Below are 18,164 nucleotides of genomic sequence, written 5' to 3'. Positions count from 1 at the left end.
AATCTCTTGGAAGCCTGTGTGAAAAGAATTGAATATGTCTGCATCGAAGCATAGATGTCTGGGGTGGGAGCAGTGGTGTTGAAGGTGGGACCTTTGGTGCAAATTCACAGCCCCACTTCTTCCTGTGGATAACGCTTGAAAAGGGCTTGAGAAATATGGCAGACTAGCCTCCTGCGTTGTCTGGTCTTTAGTGCTGCAAAGGCAGAGGCAGTAAACCCAGTTCTGCTTGGATCTGCAAGGAAGCCTGACCCCGAAGCTCATATAAAGGGAGGGTAGCCAGATGAGAAGACAGGGTTCTTGCAACTTCAGCAGTCGTGCAGAAGAAGCAATTTGAGCTGTTGTAGCCTATCATGCAAATTCCCTCTTCAGGGACAGACTTGGATAATATGGTGTCCTGAGTGAGGACCAAATTTGGTCCCACCCCAAATATTTCTTATTTTCACAATACAGTGAATTCTCAGGTTGCGAACGTGATCCGTGCAGGATGCACGTTTGCAACCTGCAGCGTTCGCAACCCCACGTCTGCACGTCTGCGCACTTGTGGGTTGTGATTCGGTGCTTCTGCGCATGTGCAAAGTGCGATTTAGAACGTCTGCGCACGCGCAACTGCCGAAACCCGGAAGTAACCCATTCTGGTACTTCCAGGTTTTGGCAGTCCACAACCCGAAAAAACGCAACCTGAAGTGGCTGTAACCCTAGGTATGACTGTAATTCCTTTTTGTAGCATTGTTTTTATGGATCTTCTCAGTGGTACTTGTATAAATATAGTTGCTGCTGCTGCTTCTTCTTCTTCTTCTTCTTCTTCTTCTTCTTCTTCTTCTTCTTCTTCTTCTTCTTCTTCTTCTTCGCCCCCTCAGCTCGGCTCCCTGTGAAGCGAAATCTCCTGCACACCCTAAATCCAGCACTGCCCTCTTATACACAGTGATTAAAGGTCCAGGCTATCATATGTAAGATGGTTAGGGAATATTGCCTGACCTACTCTGACCATAAGAAGATGAATAAGAAGAGTTTGGATTTGATATCCCACCTTTCACTCCCCTTCGGGAGTCTCAAAGCGGCTAACATTCTCCTTTCCCTTCCTCCCCCACAACAAACACTCTGTGAGGTGAGTGGGGCTGAGAGACTTCAAAGAAGTGTGACTGGCCCAAGGTCACCCAGCAGCTGCATGTGGAGGAGCGGAGACACGAACCCGGTTCACCAGATTACGAGACTACCGCTCTTAACCACTACACCACACTGAAGAAGAGCCCTGTAGCTGAATCAGGACAAAGGCAACTCGCCTAGCAAAGCATCCTGGTCTCATTGTGGCCAAACAGATGCCCGAAGGAAGCCCAAAAGCAGGGACTGAATATCATAGCGCCAGGAATGCCACCTTGGCCCTGCGACCGTGGGCTGTGGGTGCTGTGCAGTGTGCATGGCCCTGATGCCAAAAATTGTGGGTGCCCAGCCCCTTCATGGGGAATTTGGTGGGTGCTCAGGCACTCAGGGCCCCAGGGAATTGGCACTAGGCACAGCACCTTCCCCGCTGTGTTTCTGACAAACAGGCAATCATAATAGTAATAGTAATATTTTTTAATACGCTGCCCATCTGACTGGATTGCCCAACAAAAATACAGGGGCACAACAACAACATCATACATTAAAAGCTTCCCGAAATGGCTGTGTTCAGATGTCTACGAAAATAGTAGTTTCTTTCCTTGACATCTGATGGGAGGGCATTCCACAGAGTGGATGCCACTACCGAGAAGGCCTTCTGCCTGGTTCTCTGTAGCTTCACTTCTTGCCATGTGGGAACTGCCAGAAGGCCCTTGGAGCTGGACCTCAGTGTTTGGACTGAAATGTACGGGTGCCAATGTAGATCTTTTAGGATCAGTGTTATATGGCCCCATTGACCACTCCCAGTCACCAGTCTGGCAGCTGCATTCTGGATTAGTTGTAGTTTCCAAGTCACCTTCAAAGGTAGCTTCTGAGAGTGGGCAGAGAGCATAACTCTCATGGCTGGTACCAATACGATGGCCTTGCATTCATAGCCTACTGACAAGGCTTGTCCTCCAGCTGTTGGACTTGGGGTACAGGTTAAGTACCTGTGTCATATCCCTGAGGTCATGAGTTCGAGCGCTGTTGTGGTCCATCGATGACACATTTCTTTCAGTGTTGTCAAAAAATCCCAGTTCTTCCTTCTGACAGCAAACTGAGTGTGTTGTTGGCCATGTGTACATGCAGAACATTTGGGAACCTGGACATTCCAGCCTTTCCCCTTCTTCAACAGCTCTCGGCATAAATAAGGCTTCAAGGACATTCAGTCCCAGAGATCTTGCCAGTGCAAAACTCACATATAAAGTTAGAAGGCCTTGCCAGGTACGAACTTCAGTTCCTGACATCTGGAGATGACCCGATGACTTATTTTTCTTGGATTTCCCCCTCCTCTCCCCATCATTAGCATATAAAAAGAATTCACAGAATCACAATATGCTTTAGGTTGTGAAAATAAAAACATACCCAGTTCACGTGTGTGAACTGCTCAAAGAACTGAGCAGAGACCACAGAGGTAGGACTGAGCTGAATTTTCGTGAGTTAACTTTTTTCATGCACAAAGGTGGGGTGGGGATTGGGGTTGAGGCTTTAGAAATATTATTTTGAGCATTACAGTTTTTAAATATATATATATATATATATATACCATTCAGTTCCAAAAAATGCCAAAAATGTTCACACAAAGGTAAAAATATAAACTTTCAGAATTAAAATACAGTCATACCCCATGTTACATTTGCTTCAGGTTGCGTGTTTTCAGGTTGCATCCCACAGCGACCCAGAAGTACCGGAAAGGGTTACTTCTGGGTTTTGGCCGCGCATGCGCAGACACGCAAAATGACATCACGCGCATGCACAGAAGCAGCGAATCGCGACCCGCGCGTGCGCAGACGCGGGTTGCATTCTTTTCAGGTTGCGAACGGGCCTCTGGAACGGATCCTGTTCGCAGCCAGAGGTATCACTGTACACAATAAAACAATTCAATTAAAAGAAGGTGACTTTATGTTATTTGAAAGACCTCTCGCCTTTGCTATTGGTGTTATCATTTCATACCATTCCCCCCGTTCACTGTCATTCTTATATGGCCAGCCCTACCATTAGGCAATGTGAAGTGACCGCCCCAGACAGCAGATTCTGAGGTTAACTCCCCGGCTGTTTTTCCTGAGATCTCTGGACATTTTCCTCTGCTGGAGGACAAAGTTTTAGAAACATAGAATTGTAGAGTTGGAAGGGACCCTGAGAATCATCTAATTTAACCCCCTGCATTGCAGGAATACGCAGCCGTCCAACACAGGGATCAAACCTGTAATCTTGACATTATCGGCACCATGCTCTCTAACCAACTATGAAATATTCAGTGACTGGTCCAGTTGGCTTTTCTACATGGAAAGTGGGAGAGGGAAGAGAGAGAGAGAGAGAGAGGGACTATCAAGCCCATCTCTGGCAACAAAATGTCTGTGATCAACTCTCAGCAGCTGAATTAGCACATGTTTTTTGTAAAAACCAAAAAACCAGGGATCCTGCTGGCTGCATCATCCAGACAGCAAGTGTTCCCATTGCCAGTATAATGACATCATGGTGCTATACAGCTAATCAGATTTGGCTGTGTGACAACAGCACTCCCTGTGAGTGTGAGAATATTTTCACCCTGCTTTGTTGCTGGAATAGGGATCTTTTTTTTGCAAGAGACCTCCCTCCCCACCACCCATCCAAAAGTGAATTATGCCTCCCTCCTTATTTCAGCCCTTTTAAATGTTAAATAAAGAGTGAGGAAAAACTAGAACCCTATAATTTGGACATCTATATTTTTTAAAAAGCCCAAGCAAGCGCAAATGAAGCTGTGCTATTTCTGCTACGTCTACATATATCCTTGGGAGCAGACAAAACTTCCACATTCCTCACGGGGATACTGAGGGTATTTCAAACTTTTGCTGTAAAGCGTAGGATAAGTCGCTAAGTGAGCATGTTAGGCAAATGTTGCTGCTTGAAATGAAATGCATTATTATTTATTGTTGTTATTATTATTATGTTTATTATTCTAAATATTGATAAGTTATTGTTAAATCGGTTGCAACGGTTACTTTTAATGAAAAGCTAGTTTTGAGCTACAGATTTCCAGATGCCGCAGCATGGTTCCCATGCATATACATTTGTGACTTCTGGTTGAATTTAAAATTATCCTTGGATTCCATAGGAATAATACATCCTTTTCCCCCTCTGCAGTGGTCTGCCCTCCAGGCACCTCCTTCCAGAACGATGGCTGCCTTCCATGCCCCTCTGGATTCTATCAAGATCAAGCTGGTAGTTCCTCCTGCATCAGATGTCCTCTCGGGAAAACAACTGTCTCTACTGGAGCCTTCAGAGCTGAGCACTGTAAGGGTCTGGGAAAATCTGCGTTCTGTATCTTTCCATTGGGAAAATATTGGTTTCCAGGCTGAAAATATACTGTTGCATGCACTCCAATCAATTTCCAATTTTAGGGGTTCATTCTGCTCCTTGGAATGAATGTCAATGGCACATATTGTCATAGAATTCTACTCAATTTTGATCCAGAGTAGATTCCAGTGTATCGTTAACAGAGTAAAAACTTAAACACGTTGCAGGATTCCCCCCAAAATAGACCAGAGGCAGTCAATATTTCACCCAGTGGAGCTTCACTGCTACTGAAGGCAAATGAGCATAATGTTCACAAATCCACTACATTCAGGATTGGCACTGTCCAATAAGAAATCCAGTTTCAGCAGACTTAACTTAAACTTACAATAACTTATAATAAGACTAAACCTTAACACTATGTGTGTACAGAACACCACACCAGAAGGAATAGAGATAGAAAGAGAAAGGTGAAACCCAGGCTCCTTCTGGCCTTACTTTTATAGTCAGCATGACCTTGACTGAAACAGATAAGAGTTTAAGCCAGCTGTACTCAGCTTCTCTGAAGGAATAACCCAAACATCATGAACCTTCTGCTTGCTTCTTTCACACAGAGAAGCTTCCGAAACCCTCTTGAATTAGCCAGAAGAGGAAAGATCTCTACACATCAGATCAATACTTTCTGCACTAAGAAATGCAAACTGACACATATATTACAACCTGAGCATGGGATGAGGATGGGGCTCACACCATGAATGCTCTAACAGATCTGGACTCCCCAGGTCCAGGGAAGCCCCATAACACAGCTTTAGGTCCAGCAAGACATGCCTCTGTGTCTCCAGCTTCCAGGATCAGCTAGACTCTTTCACACAAGAACCCATTGGTCTATTGTTCTCCATCTTAGGATGGTGTGGCATCCAGCTGGCTGAGATGGGAAAAGCCCCACCAAACTTGTCTCTATGGCAGCCTCTTAGGACACGTGAATGAAGGTACTTAACTGGCCAGCCAAGGCCATTATCTTACAAAGAAACTTGTCTGACCAGTTCAGCAGTCTTTTCTACTACCTTCTAAACCTCAGTGGGTATAAGACAAACAAGCCAGGAAGGATATCATCCAGACTTATCCCTCAAACCTATAGCAATACATTTATAGAAGAATGATCCTATGATAGAGAATGAGACTGCACATACATACATAATTTTATTTCTATGTCGCCTTTCCCCAGTTCAAAACATGCTCAAGGTGGCTTACAACATGAAAAAAATATGCATAACTGCAGCATAACAAAATTAGTCATGAACGGTAAAGAAAACTTTTAAAAAACCATATACAACCAAACTGAACAATCTGAATGTAGAATTCTGGACCGTAGCTATCATGGGAATTGGGGTTGCTTGTGTGTAAACCTCCAGCTGTTCCAATTGCTTAGGGGTGGTTGCGTCTTTCCCTGGCTGAGCAGCCCTTTTGCGCGGCTGCCTCAGTCGCTGGTAGTTTCCGTCAGTGGGTGTTTCCTAAATTTCCTCCAGCATAAGAATTCCTTAAAGGACAACCTCCTCCTCGCCTCTCTGCGTGGAAGCCTTCTGCGCAGAGTGGGCGTGCCAAGCGGTGGTCCTCCACTCTCCTCACTGACTTCACTAGAAGAGTCTCGAAGCCTCCCCTCCGAAGTGCTCTCTGCCTCTCCCTTCTTCCTGGTGTCACCTAGACTTCCTTCCCCAGAGGACGTTCTCTCTCTTCCCTTACTAGTCCCCTCTCCGGCAGAATCTGGGAGCCTAGCCTCTCCACTCTGTTCCGATGTCAGTTCCCTGACAGTAGCCAATCAGACCACAGTTGTCATATTGTTCAACAATCCCCCATATAAAAACTCCTTGCATAAGATAAACTAGCACGTGACACAGAGAGCTCTAGTAAACCTTCCTTTCAGATGTGCAAGGTTTTGTTTTGATTTTACATACGTCCTAAGACATCTACCAGTGAACTGCACCACCACCTCATTCTGTATAGGTCGACTAGGGCAATAGAGAGCTTTAACCCACTTTAATCTACAAACCTAAATTAACAGGGTGCTCTTGATTCCCTTCCACAAAATGGCACACCAACTCTCTCTCTCTCTCTTTAACTTTCCCTGCAAATAAGGTGTCACTGACTGCCAAAGGGATGAACAAGCTGTGCGGTGTGAGGAAAACGGTCAATACAGGCCTTCCTTTGAAGACCCTGCTACCAACAAATCTTTTTGCGTGGATAGCCTTGGAAACATATTGGACTGGACCGAAACAGATGGCCCACTTACAGACTCCCAGTGTTCAGGTGAGTGGACTAGACAAGCTTTTATCCCATGCAGGTGGAACCTGGAAACACAAGCAGTTGTCCCCATGAATGGTGGGTTTGTGAGTCTGCTAGCCACTTGGCGGCCACTTAAACTTCAGCTTTAGCCACTCAGAGAGGAGGGATGTCTGTGGCTTGCGAGTGATGTATGTCTGCTGCTCCTATTTGCTCTCATTTCCCCCTTGCTGTGGAAATATTGCGGCGGTGGGCTTATCAGTTCCTGGGAAAGGGAACAAGAAGAGGATGCTGGTATTCTGGTCAAAGAGGTTAGACACCTTTGGTGTTGACAATCGTCTAATTTGGTACGATGCAAATTCCTGTGCCTTTACCCCCCTTGGCTTGTCCATTCAGTTCCATGGGTAGGCAAACTAAGGCCCGGGGGCCGGATGCGGCCCAATCGCCTTCTAAATCCGGCCTGCGGACGGTCCGGGAATCAGTATGTTTTTACATGAGTAGAATGTGTGCTTTTATTTAAAATGCATCTCTGGGTTATTTGTGGGGCATAGGAATTCATTCATTTTTCTTCCCCAAAATATAGTCTGGCCCCCCACAATGTCTGAGGGACAGTGGACCAGCTCCCTGCTGAAAAAGTTTGCTGACCCCTGAGCCTCTCTCCCAGACTTGTAGATCTGCACAGTGGTGGTGGTGGTGATGATGATGATGATAATGATAATAATAATAATAATACCCTGCCTATCTGGCTGGGTTGTCCCAGTCACTTTGGACGGCTTCCAACACATATAAAAAGACAATAAAACACCAAACATTTGAAACTTTCTGATACAGGTCTGCCTTTAGATGTCCTCTAAAATGTACATTCCCACACAGCTTATCTCTGTATCAGAAGTACAACGTCATTTTTCTCTTATAGAACAATGTACAGAAATGTATTGATTTTTACCTGTCGTAGTACTTTTGCACCTTTCTTTTTCACAGTTGGTTTTTCCTTTTACTCTATCTCTTATTTATTTATCTCTGCTTTCTATTGTTGTTCTAATAAAATATCAATCAATCAATAATAAAAATCAATCTCCAGAGATCTGCTTATTTCTCTGCTGTGAAAATGCGATGAAAATTATGAAGCGCTTCGAGAATGAAAGAAGTGCTACACAGGCGGCGACGACTTGCAATAATTAATACTGCTTCCTCTTATAGTCTGTAGCCCTATTTCTGCCTGGTCTCAAATGCGGGGCTATTTCTTCCCCTCCACCCGCTTTCTGTTCCTGGCTCAAACCTGGGGTTCCCTTTCCAAGCAGAAATGAGGGTTTGATTAAAAGCACCTGCGGCCGTCCGCAGCGCTGACAACAATGACCATTTGTTTCTGATTAGTGTGGGCTGGTTTTGTTTTGAGGAGACAAATGATTCTTTGGAAAGGTTGATCTCCCTGACTTTTCTTTTGTGGTGTCGCTTTTGCTCAGATCCTCCTGGCGGTTCTCGCCATGAGGCTCCAATGTGTAGCACACCCAGAATTGTTACCTGTTTCTGCGGGTTTTTCTAATGCTCAGGTATCGGAGGATGAAGACAGCAGGTGCTGCTAGGAGTAGGAGAAGGGGGGTACAATTGAAGAATGGAGTGGCAGGTCTTTCTAAAGTAGGCAGGAACACAGGGATCCTAACTCTTGGTCTATCTAGTTTTTCTACACATTGATGTTGGTTCTGATCAGAGCTAAGCCGTGAGTTTTCCCAGGGCAAGTGGCAATACAACAACATCATCAACGACAAACCTGCTTGGGCTCATGCCTAGAAGTCATGGGACAAGCAGAGGGAATCTCAGACCAAAAAGAAGTGTGGATGAACCTGAAGGGTTGAGTCTGAAATCCTGGAGAACTGCTGCTAGTCAGTGCCCTCCTTCTCCTTCTCCTTCTCCTTCTCCTTCTCCTTCTCCTTCTCCTTCTCCTTCTCCTCCTCCTCCTCCTCCTCCTCCTCCTCCTCCTCTTCCTCCTTCTCCTTCTCCTCCTCCTCCTCCTCCTCCTCCTCCTCCTCCTCCTTCTTCTTCTTCTATCAGTCGTAGCTGAGTAACATTGTCTTCTATGAACATGGTCTTAACAGTGGGTCCATAAGTGACTGTGGAGACCAATTCTGAATCCACATGTCCTTCCACAGTGGGGACATAGATTTCTGGCCAGGAGTTGATCATGGTGACGGTTTGCCAAGAGTGCCTTCCTCTTAGCACATTTCTCCCTTTTGTTCTGAGTTTGAGCGTCTTCAAAGCCCAAGACACCTTTGGCAAAGGCTGTTCTCCAGTTGGAGCGCTCGCAGGCCGGTGTTTCCCAGTTGTTGGTGTTTATACTAGATTTCTTTGCATTTACCTTGAGAGAATCTTTAAACCTCTTTTGCTGACCACCAGCATTATGCTTTCCATTTTTACGTTCGGAATAGAGTAGTTGCTTTGGAAGACAAGAATCAGGCATTCGCACAACTCGACCAGTCCAACGAAGCTGATGTCAAAGAATCATCGCTTTGACACTGGTGACTGGCAGTTAACCTCCAGGGTTTCAGAAAGGACACATTCCCAGCCCTTCCTTGAGGTGATGGGGATTGAACATGACACCTTCTGCATGCAGAGCACATGCTCTACCACTGAGCAGATCCCCTAAAATGATAAAATGGTGCCTCTTGATTGAACCAACATAGATTGGTAGAAGGCAGGCTGAGAGACAAATAAGCCTTACCTGTTCCGTTTGTCTTGCTTGTTGATCCCTCTGTTCCTCTTGAATTTAGGTCTAACTCAGGCATGGCCAAACTGGGCCCTCCAGCTGTTTTGGGACTACAACTCCCATCATCCCTAGCTAACAGGACCAGTGGTCAGGGATTATGGGAACTGTAGTCCCAAAACAGCTGGAGGGCCAAGTTTGCTCATGTCTGGTCTAATTGAAAGAAATAGGTAAAGGTACCCCTAACCGTTAGGTCCAGTCGCGGATGACTCTGGGGTTGCACGCTCATCTCGCTCTATAGGTCGAGGGAGCCAGCGTTTGTCCGCAGACAGCTTCCAGGTCATGTGGCCAGCATGACTAAGCCGCTTCTGGCGAACCAGAGCAGCACACAGAACCGACGTTTACCTTCCTGCCGGAGCGGTACCTATTTATCTACTTGCACTTTGATGTGCTTTCAAACTGCTAGGTGGGCAGGAGCTGGGACTGAACAACAGGAGCTCACCCCGTCACGGGGATTTGAACTGCCGACCTACTGATCGGCAAGCCCTAGGCTCTGTGGTTTAGACCACAGTGCCACCCGTGTCCCAACTGAAAGAAATAGTAAAATCAATTTTTGGAACTGTAGCATGTGTGATTTGCTGTAGCTTCTGTATCCTTCATTGACATATTTTTGCTGTCTGTGTACCCTCTGATGCAAGGCCTGTTGTGAGGTAAATAAGTTTATCAGTGATTGGCAGATTGGCATTGCTGATCAAGGGCTATTTAAAGCCAGCCATAAGAATGACGCTGAAATCTCTGGTCTCTTGAATGAAGCTGTTACTTCTCACACCTTTAAAAGTTCTAATTCCCAGGCATGGCTTTTCAGGCAAAGGGTGTGGACTTTCTCTTTCTTTCTTTTATGAGGAAAAGCTGGGGAGTTTGGCAAGACTTGATCCTGAGGGCCAAGAAGGGATTGGCCTAAATTGCTTTAATGAGAGGTTAATTTTGCTTTCTATCTCCTATCCTTCGAGGCCAAGCTGGCAACCGCTCCTCTCTTGAACGTCTGCCTCAACACGCTCCTAATGTAATTTCTGGCATTTGTTTAAGAGAGGTTGTAGAAAAGAGACAGATTCCAAGCAAGTAGCTGTGTTAGGTAATCTGTAGTAGCAAAAAAAGCAAGAAAGAGTCCCAAAGTCTCTTGGAACCGAATGCATTTATTGTGGTATGAAGTTTCACAGGCTAAGGCCTGCTTTGTTGGAAGGAAAAATAATAACCCACAGCCTTTATATGGTGGTGAATTCAACACCCATTGGAATGTGTTATTCTGGAGGAGCCATTATACCTTTTACTTGTCTGGTGATGAAATGTTATCATTTTCTTTAGGAACTGTAGTTTGTTAAGGGTGCGGACAGTTGTTAGGACGCCCTATTCCTCTAACAGAGCTAGAATCCCCATAGTGTTTAACAGGCAGTTCCTTTCTCCAGAAGTTTCAGTGAACAACTCCAATAGCATTAAACTGGCATATCTGATAGCATTGGACTACTGCAATGCGCTCTACGTGGGGCTACCTTTGAAGGTGACCCAGAAACTTCAATTAATACAGAATGCGGCAGCTAGACTGGGAGTGGCCACTGGGACCATATAACACTGGTCCTAAGAGATCTGCATTGGCTCCCAGTACGTTTCCGAGCACAATTCAAAGTGTTGGTGCTGACCTTTAAACCCCTAAATTGCCTTGGTCCTGTATACCTGAAGGAGCGTCTCCACCCCCATCGTTCTGCCCAGACACTGAGGTCCAGTGCCAGGGGCCTTCTAGTGGTTCCCTCGCTGCAAGAAGCCAAGTTACAGGGAACCAGGCAGAGGGCCTTCTCGTTAGTGGCACCTGCCCTGTGGAACACCATCCCATCAGATGTCAAGGAAATAAGCAGCTATCCTGTTTTTCAAAGACATCTGAAGTTGTCTTAGGGAAGTTTTCAATATTTAATGCTGTGTTGTTTTTAACACTCGATTGGGAGCCGCCCAGAGTGGCTGGGGAAACTCAGGCAGATGGGCGGGGTATAAAGAATAAATTATGATTATGATTATGCAGTTATGAGTGCTTGATTTCACACAAACTCATCCAACTGTTTATAGGTGTCATCAAAGCTGAGATAGCCCTTGACCTAATAAGCAGATATCCATATTCTCAGAAGCATGTATGTAGCCAATTACAGGTTGGTGGATCTGGGTCCCCAATCTCTCATTCTTGATCCCCCACCCCATCACCACCGAGCTATCTGGATCTCCAAAGAACACACAGAATTTAAATTGATAAAGACCTTCACATCATTCTGAAATGTGTGCTTCAAAACGGACGGGTCATGATTAAATATGACTGTTCTTGGATCTGCTTTTGTTTCAGTCTTCAGGCACTTTGAGAGAGTTCCTGCTTCCAAGCTCTCCTTCGCGACAGAAGAGGTAGAAACGATTGGATCTAAAACCACCCCAGGAGAACCTGAGAGTGTGCTCCAACAGTGCATGGCAGGTAAGAGAGTGGATTTCCGTTTCTTCTTTGCAAAAGTCAGTTTGGGAAAACGTTCCAACTTTTCTGAGAACTTTCCCTCCTTGGGACTCTTAGATGCACACCTAATTCTAGTCTGGTCTCACTCCAAAGGGCCCTAGCAGTCTACTTTAATTATAGTTTAATGGGGTGAGACGTGATGGTTCACCACTGGCTTCCTTGTCTCTCCTCCAGAGGAGGTTGGCAGCATCAGAAGTACTAGGGAAGAAGGCCATGAATGATGGGGCAAGTCCTTTTCCCCAGCTGCTCAGGTGTCTGTCTGTCTGTCTGTCTGTCTGCTAGTGCCCATCTGCATATTATTATTATTCATTTCATTTCTATACTGCTTCATATTTTTAAGGGGGGGATCCAAAGCAGTTTACAACATATTAAAACATAAAACAAAACAATCCAGAGTAAAATTTTGCTGAATAAAGTCAAATATAAAGTATACATTCAAAGCAACATAATTCACCAGAAGCTAAAATACCACCTTAAAGATTTCAAAATAAAACCAGGCCAACTACAGAGTGCCTATTTAATGCAGCCAAGTTAGCATTTATTTTTATTTCTTTTGTATTAATATGGACACATAAAAACTACAGTAAAAGTGATAAGTGTAACAGATAAAAATGCATCTAGAAATAGAAAAAAAGGATGTACAATGGGGAGAAAAACCCAGAAAACAACTGAGAATACAATACCACATTTTTATCTTAAACATTTCAAAAGTAAACATTATTAAAGGAAGTGAAATATAAAAAGCACATTTAAAACAGCAGAACTGGCAAGAGAATAAAATAGAACATGTATTCTGCTGTTGTTTCCAGTCCTGACCATGGCGGCTGGCAGCTGTGGAAGCTCAGGCTCAGGGACCTGGGTCTGCGCTAAGAGACACCAAGATGACCTCTGACCTCTTCTGCAGCCTCAGCTTTTGTTGCTGGAGCCAATCAGGGCCCTGCCCTCTCTGCTAGGGTTGCCATGTGTCCTCTTTTTCCAGGACACGTCCTCTTTTTCATCGGTGTGTAAAATGAGAGTCGTCATAGCGATCCCGAGTTAAAAGTAGAAGTTGGAAATTGTGTCCCCTTCAAAATATTGCAACCCTGTGACCCAGGCCAGGGGTGGAAGGGAGGCCTGCAAGGCAAGGAGAAGATCTTCCAGGACTCCTAGGCAAGATGATCTCTTTTTCTGTGTTATGAAGTAAAGTCTCAGAGCATAGAGAAGGGTTTTGACCGCCATAGTTTTGATGCTGCAAAGACAAAAGGGAGCAAGTGCAGTTGTTGGAGCAGTGCCCCATTCAATTGACATCCTCAACAAACAGACTGTATTCACCCAGTCTGTGGAAGATGCCTATTTCCGTTGGCCAACGTTAAATGCAAAGCTTAAGTCTTCCTATCCTTTCAGAGTGCAAGAAGGACGAGTCGTGTGGGTTTCTCACCTTGTCTGCTGCTGGGACGGGGACACTGTGTGAGCTGTACAGCGCTCGGGAGAGCAACTACAATTGTTCCACCTCTGGACTGGTAACTGAATACAGTTCTTTTATGATGAATCTTCCAGGGGAATGAAGCTTGGATGGACACCAGCCATCCTTTTGGTTTTTCAAAATGTTGGCTGTGTACCAACCTGCTGGAAAGAAGGTATTTTGCGTGACCAGGCGCAACAGCCCCAGCCCCCAGGGATCATAAGAAAGGAATAAAGACTCTGACAACGTTATGAAATTAAAATTAGGCCAAGAGTTTATTAAACTTCTGAATGTAGGAAGACCTTGGCTTTGGCCTTGGGCGTGTATCCCTCCCAGCCCCCCAGCCAGGGGAACTGGGGCACATCAGGGTAAATGGGATATTTGGGTGCTCTGCGAGACGTAAGTGTAGCAGGCAGCCAAGCCCATATCCCCACACTCAGGGTAGTTCACTGACGACCTTTCAGTGTATGGGCAGTGACACCCATACAGTGGTACCCCGCAAGACGAATGCCTCGCAAGACGGAAAACTCGCTAGACGAAAGAGTTTTCCGTTTTGGAGGTGCTTCGCAAAACGAATCTCCTATGGGCTTGCTTCGCAAGATGAAAATGTCTTGCGAGTTCCTGCTGTTTCCCCCCCCCTTTTTCTAAGCCGCTAAGCCGCTTATCAGCTGATCCGATCAGCAGATAAGCCGCTAAAAGCAGCTAAAAGCCGCTAATAGCGTTAATAGCGCTAAACCGCTTATCAGCTGATCTGATCAGCAGATAAGCCGCTAATAGCGCTAAGCCACTTATCAGCTGATCCGATCAGCAGATAAGCCACTAATAGCGCTAATAGCGCTAAGCCGCTTATCAGCTGATCCGATCAGCAGATAAGCCGCTAAAAGCCTCTAATAGCGCTAATAGCGCTAATCCGCTAAACCTTCAATGGGCTTGCTTCGCAAGACGGAAAAAAACCGCTAGACGAAGAGAATCACAGAACGGATTCTTTTCGTCTTGCGAGGCACCACTGTATATATAACCCCTTTAAGAGGGGACCCTGCAATCGCCGCCTCAGGAGGGTGAGTCACCACTTCACGCCCCCCCCCCCAATTAGGAAGAAAAGACTAAAGTATTCTGCCCAAGGCCATAACAAGAGTTTGGATTTGGATTGGCTATCCCGCTTTATCACTACCCGAAGGAGTCTCAAAGCGGCTAACATTCTCCTTTCCCCTTCCTCCCCCACAACAAACACTCTGTGAGGTGAGTGGGGCTGAGAGACTTCAGAGAAGTGTGACTGGCCCAAGGTCACCCAGCAGCTGCATGTGGAGGAGCAGGGAAGCGAACCCGGTTCACCAGATTACGAGTCTACCACTCTTAACCACTAAACCACACTGGCTCTCATAACCGCCAAAGTTGTGACAAATTGCTACAGGGAAGACAAAACCTGCGAATGCAGGAAAATTTCTTCCCGGTCCTTCAACAGCAACCAGTCAAAGACCATAGCAGCACCCGCTAAACAGGAAAAAAAGTTAACCTGCAAACAAGAAAACATTAAACAAAGGGAGGGTAGGGAGGGTGAATCTCCAGAGCCGACTGCCTGGCTATCGTCAGCTCCACCCCCTATTTATAAATGGGGCTGGCCCCACCTCCCAGCAAGAAACTTGATTATTGAGGCTGGATGTGAGCCTTCAAATAATAACACTGAGAGGCAAGCCAGCCCCCTGTCTACTAGAAAGTTCCCTGGGAACCATAGCACCGTGCGCGATCCCACAAAGGGCACCCACATTAGAAAGTGTGAATGCTCATTATTTACCATCACAAATTTTTATGTGCATATCTTTTGACCACAGGTTCAGGGTGCTTGGGATAACGCTGCCACCACAAGCGTGGCTCATCTCAGCTGCCTGGTTAAAGTGAGAAGCCAAGATAAGGATGGAGTGAGAGTATACCTGAAGAAAGGTATGTGCTAAATAACATGAGCAAAAGAGTGTTGGGATGTGTCCGGGGAGACGGGGGCATTTGGCAGGCCCCCAGCTGGCTCCTGCCCACAGGCCAGCAGCCAGGTGAACTCCAGTTCTCAGAACAGCATCAAAACTGCGACTCAAGCCTCAGAGACCTTTAGAGACTGAGCACGCAAGCCAGCAGAGATAAGAACTCTTTGCAACAGAAGTAGCGGACAGAGGCATATGTAAGCATATTTACAAGCATTTATTCAGCATCAGGACAAAAGTAAAACATGTCTGTTTCCCTTCGTGTCCAAGCAAACATTATAGGCAAAAGCTATATACAACGGAAGTTCCCAGCAGACTGTGCTGGAAGTAAACAGACATGTGACATACAACAACTCCACATGCCTGTTCTAAAGGTGGAACGGAACTATATCCTAACATCCTCCCCCTTTCCGTGTAACCTGTAGTGCCTGTGGTTCAACCCAATTGTAACTGCTGTACATAAACCCTAAGTTGTTCTCTGTTAACAACCTTAGACAACAGATCTGCAGGAATATCATTTCCTGGCATGTAGGACACCACATACCTGTTCTAAAGGTGGAACAGAACTATATCCTAACAAAGAGAGCACCAAAAATTATTGGTGTGTGTGTGTGTTCTCATATTATTGCTATCCTTCAGCCTTTCACTTTCCAGATGGACACCAAATCCCATCAGTCTGAGCAAAGATAACCAATGGATAGGCATGAAGGGAGCTGGAGCACAACATCATATGGGGACTGTCTTAGGACTCAGCTACATTAGTAAAAAAAAGTGTTTTGAATGTGTTATAATACTGTGACACCAGATGGCACTGCAGAGTTCCGTTTTTCGACCACGTGATTTCCCACTTTGAGGTTTACAACACGTTTTCCTGAAACAATTTTTTTTTTTTTACGTGCCTAGATCCAGCCTTAGAATACAGGCCACAGCCTTACATCCACTCTGACAATTTGTCCACATATTGTCTCTTGGTGGAAATGCCCGGTCTCTCAGGTAGAAAATAATATCAGAAGGGCATAGAAAGAGCTGGCTCAGGCTGGTCTAACATCCTGTTTTCACAATGGCCAACCAGATGCCCTCAAGCAGGGATCTAAGTTCTCAGCAGCACTCTCCTCCTTTCTGAATCCTAGCAACTGCTTGATGCAGCTGTCCTGGGTCTATTTCTTCCTAAAGCCTTGAGAAAGCAACCTGGTATTTGCCTCACGTCATTTGCCCCGAAGCTCCAATTTGGATTGCAGAGCTCCTTTTTTAAAATGTTATCCCCCCCCCTTCCTCGCAGGACAAGAGTTCACAACAGCTGGAGTCAAGACTTTTGAGAGGACTGATTTCCAGGATGTTGTTTCTGGCGTGTACCGCAATCTGGTCCTCTCAGCAGCTGGTACATCTTTGACCGATGTTCATCTCTTCTGCCGCCAGGCCTGCAGCCAAGATGCTTGCTGTGATGGGTTTATCTTGAGCCAGGTCATACTTGATGGAGGTAACTCTGCTCAGGCTACAGATGTGGAAGGCAAAGGTCATCCTTCCATTGATCCCACTTAATGAGAACATTTTTAAACAAACAAACAACCAACCAAAACAAAGCACAAATGGTTGGTCTTGTTGATCTCATCTCAAATTGGAGCCAGGTTTTAAAGTTTTAAGTGATTAATCTTCACTCATGGCAACTTGTATTTATTAAATGTTATTAAATGATGTTTGGCACGGAATCGACCTTTTTTTGGGGGGGAGGGGGGTGTAGCTGTGTAAAGGGTCTCCTGGTTATTGGAACAGGAGGAATTATAGGGGAAATAAAGGAACCGTCCCCGATCCCAGCAGAGTCTGATCTTTATTTACTTGGATAATTTTTATACTTGCTCCCGGGCAAGATAAACAGCAGGCTCCAAGAGCAGCAGTTTGCTGTGATGTATAAAAAGGACAGGGACGTGGGTGGCGCTGTGGGTTAAACTACAGAGCCTAGGACTTGCCAATCAGAAGGTCGGCGGTTCAAATCCCCATGACTGGGTGAGCTCCCGTTGCTCAGTCCCTGCTCCTGCCAACCTAGCAGTTTGAAAGCACATCAAAGTGCAAGTAGATAAATAGGTACCGCTCCGGCGGGAAGGTAAACAGCATTTCCATGCACTGCTCTGGTTCGTCAGAAGCAGTTTAGTCATGCTGGCCACATGACCCTGAAGCTGTCTGCAGACAAACACCAGCTCCCTCAGCCAATAAAGAGAGATGAGCGCCGCAACCCCAGAGTCGGTCATGACTGGATCTAATGGTCAGGGGTCCCTTTACCTTTATAAATAGGACCTTTTTCCGAGACTGGGCTGCTAGTGTCAAAATAACAGTATAATGGCCAAGGCAAGATTGTTCAACAAGGAGGTGGAGCTACAAACTTGCAATTCTTTCCTTGGCTTTATCCAGGTAGCATCATATGCGGCCTGATGAGCTACCCAGACACATTAATCTGCAACGTTAATAGCTGGGATGCAAGCTCGACGCGTGAGCGAGGCGATTCCTGCCAAAAAGTAAAGTACAATACTGGGAAGACGCAGTATGCATTCAGTTTGGGAGGCCAAGTTCTCACTGGGTGTAAGTATTTACCAATCTTATACTGCACCATTGTTGTTTGCTACTCAGATGTAGGAATGGACAGTGTAAATATAATATATCCCTCCTTTCTCTAAAGGACTGAAGTCAGAGAGCATTTCCTTCTGTCTTATTCAAGCAGTGTTCATGTATGGCAGGTATTTGTATCTCGAGAGCCATAATCTCTTCTGGGCAACTTTTCAGGGGCCACATGACAGTGTTGTTCAGGGCCAGAGGCAAACGGCGTTGGAGGGATGAATGCAC

The 18,164-nt window shown here is 45.7% G+C and overlaps 1 protein-coding gene across 1 annotated transcript in view; it reads left to right on the top strand.

Annotated features, from left to right (window-relative positions):
• Positions 1-18,164, top strand: part of TG (thyroglobulin) — a 169,895-nt gene that overhangs the window by 43,834 nt on the left and 107,897 nt on the right. Inside the window, exons 21-27 of the mRNA XM_083518405.1 lie at positions 4,258-4,407; positions 6,541-6,711; positions 11,763-11,885; positions 13,305-13,420; positions 15,192-15,300; positions 16,612-16,809; positions 17,736-17,903. Coding sequence (XP_083374531.1) covers positions 4,258-4,407; positions 6,541-6,711; positions 11,763-11,885; positions 13,305-13,420; positions 15,192-15,300; positions 16,612-16,809; positions 17,736-17,903 — 1,035 coding nt within the window. The remainder of the gene's footprint in view (positions 1-4,257; positions 4,408-6,540; positions 6,712-11,762; positions 11,886-13,304; positions 13,421-15,191; positions 15,301-16,611; positions 16,810-17,735; positions 17,904-18,164) is intronic.

Source organism: Podarcis liolepis (assembly GCF_965112155.1).
Source record: "Podarcis liolepis genome assembly, chromosome: 8".
Taxonomy (NCBI): Eukaryota; Metazoa; Chordata; class Lepidosauria; order Squamata; family Lacertidae; genus Podarcis; species Podarcis liolepis.
The sequence above is the reverse complement of the archived record's forward strand: the minus strand, read 5'-3'. Positions and strand labels throughout refer to the sequence as shown.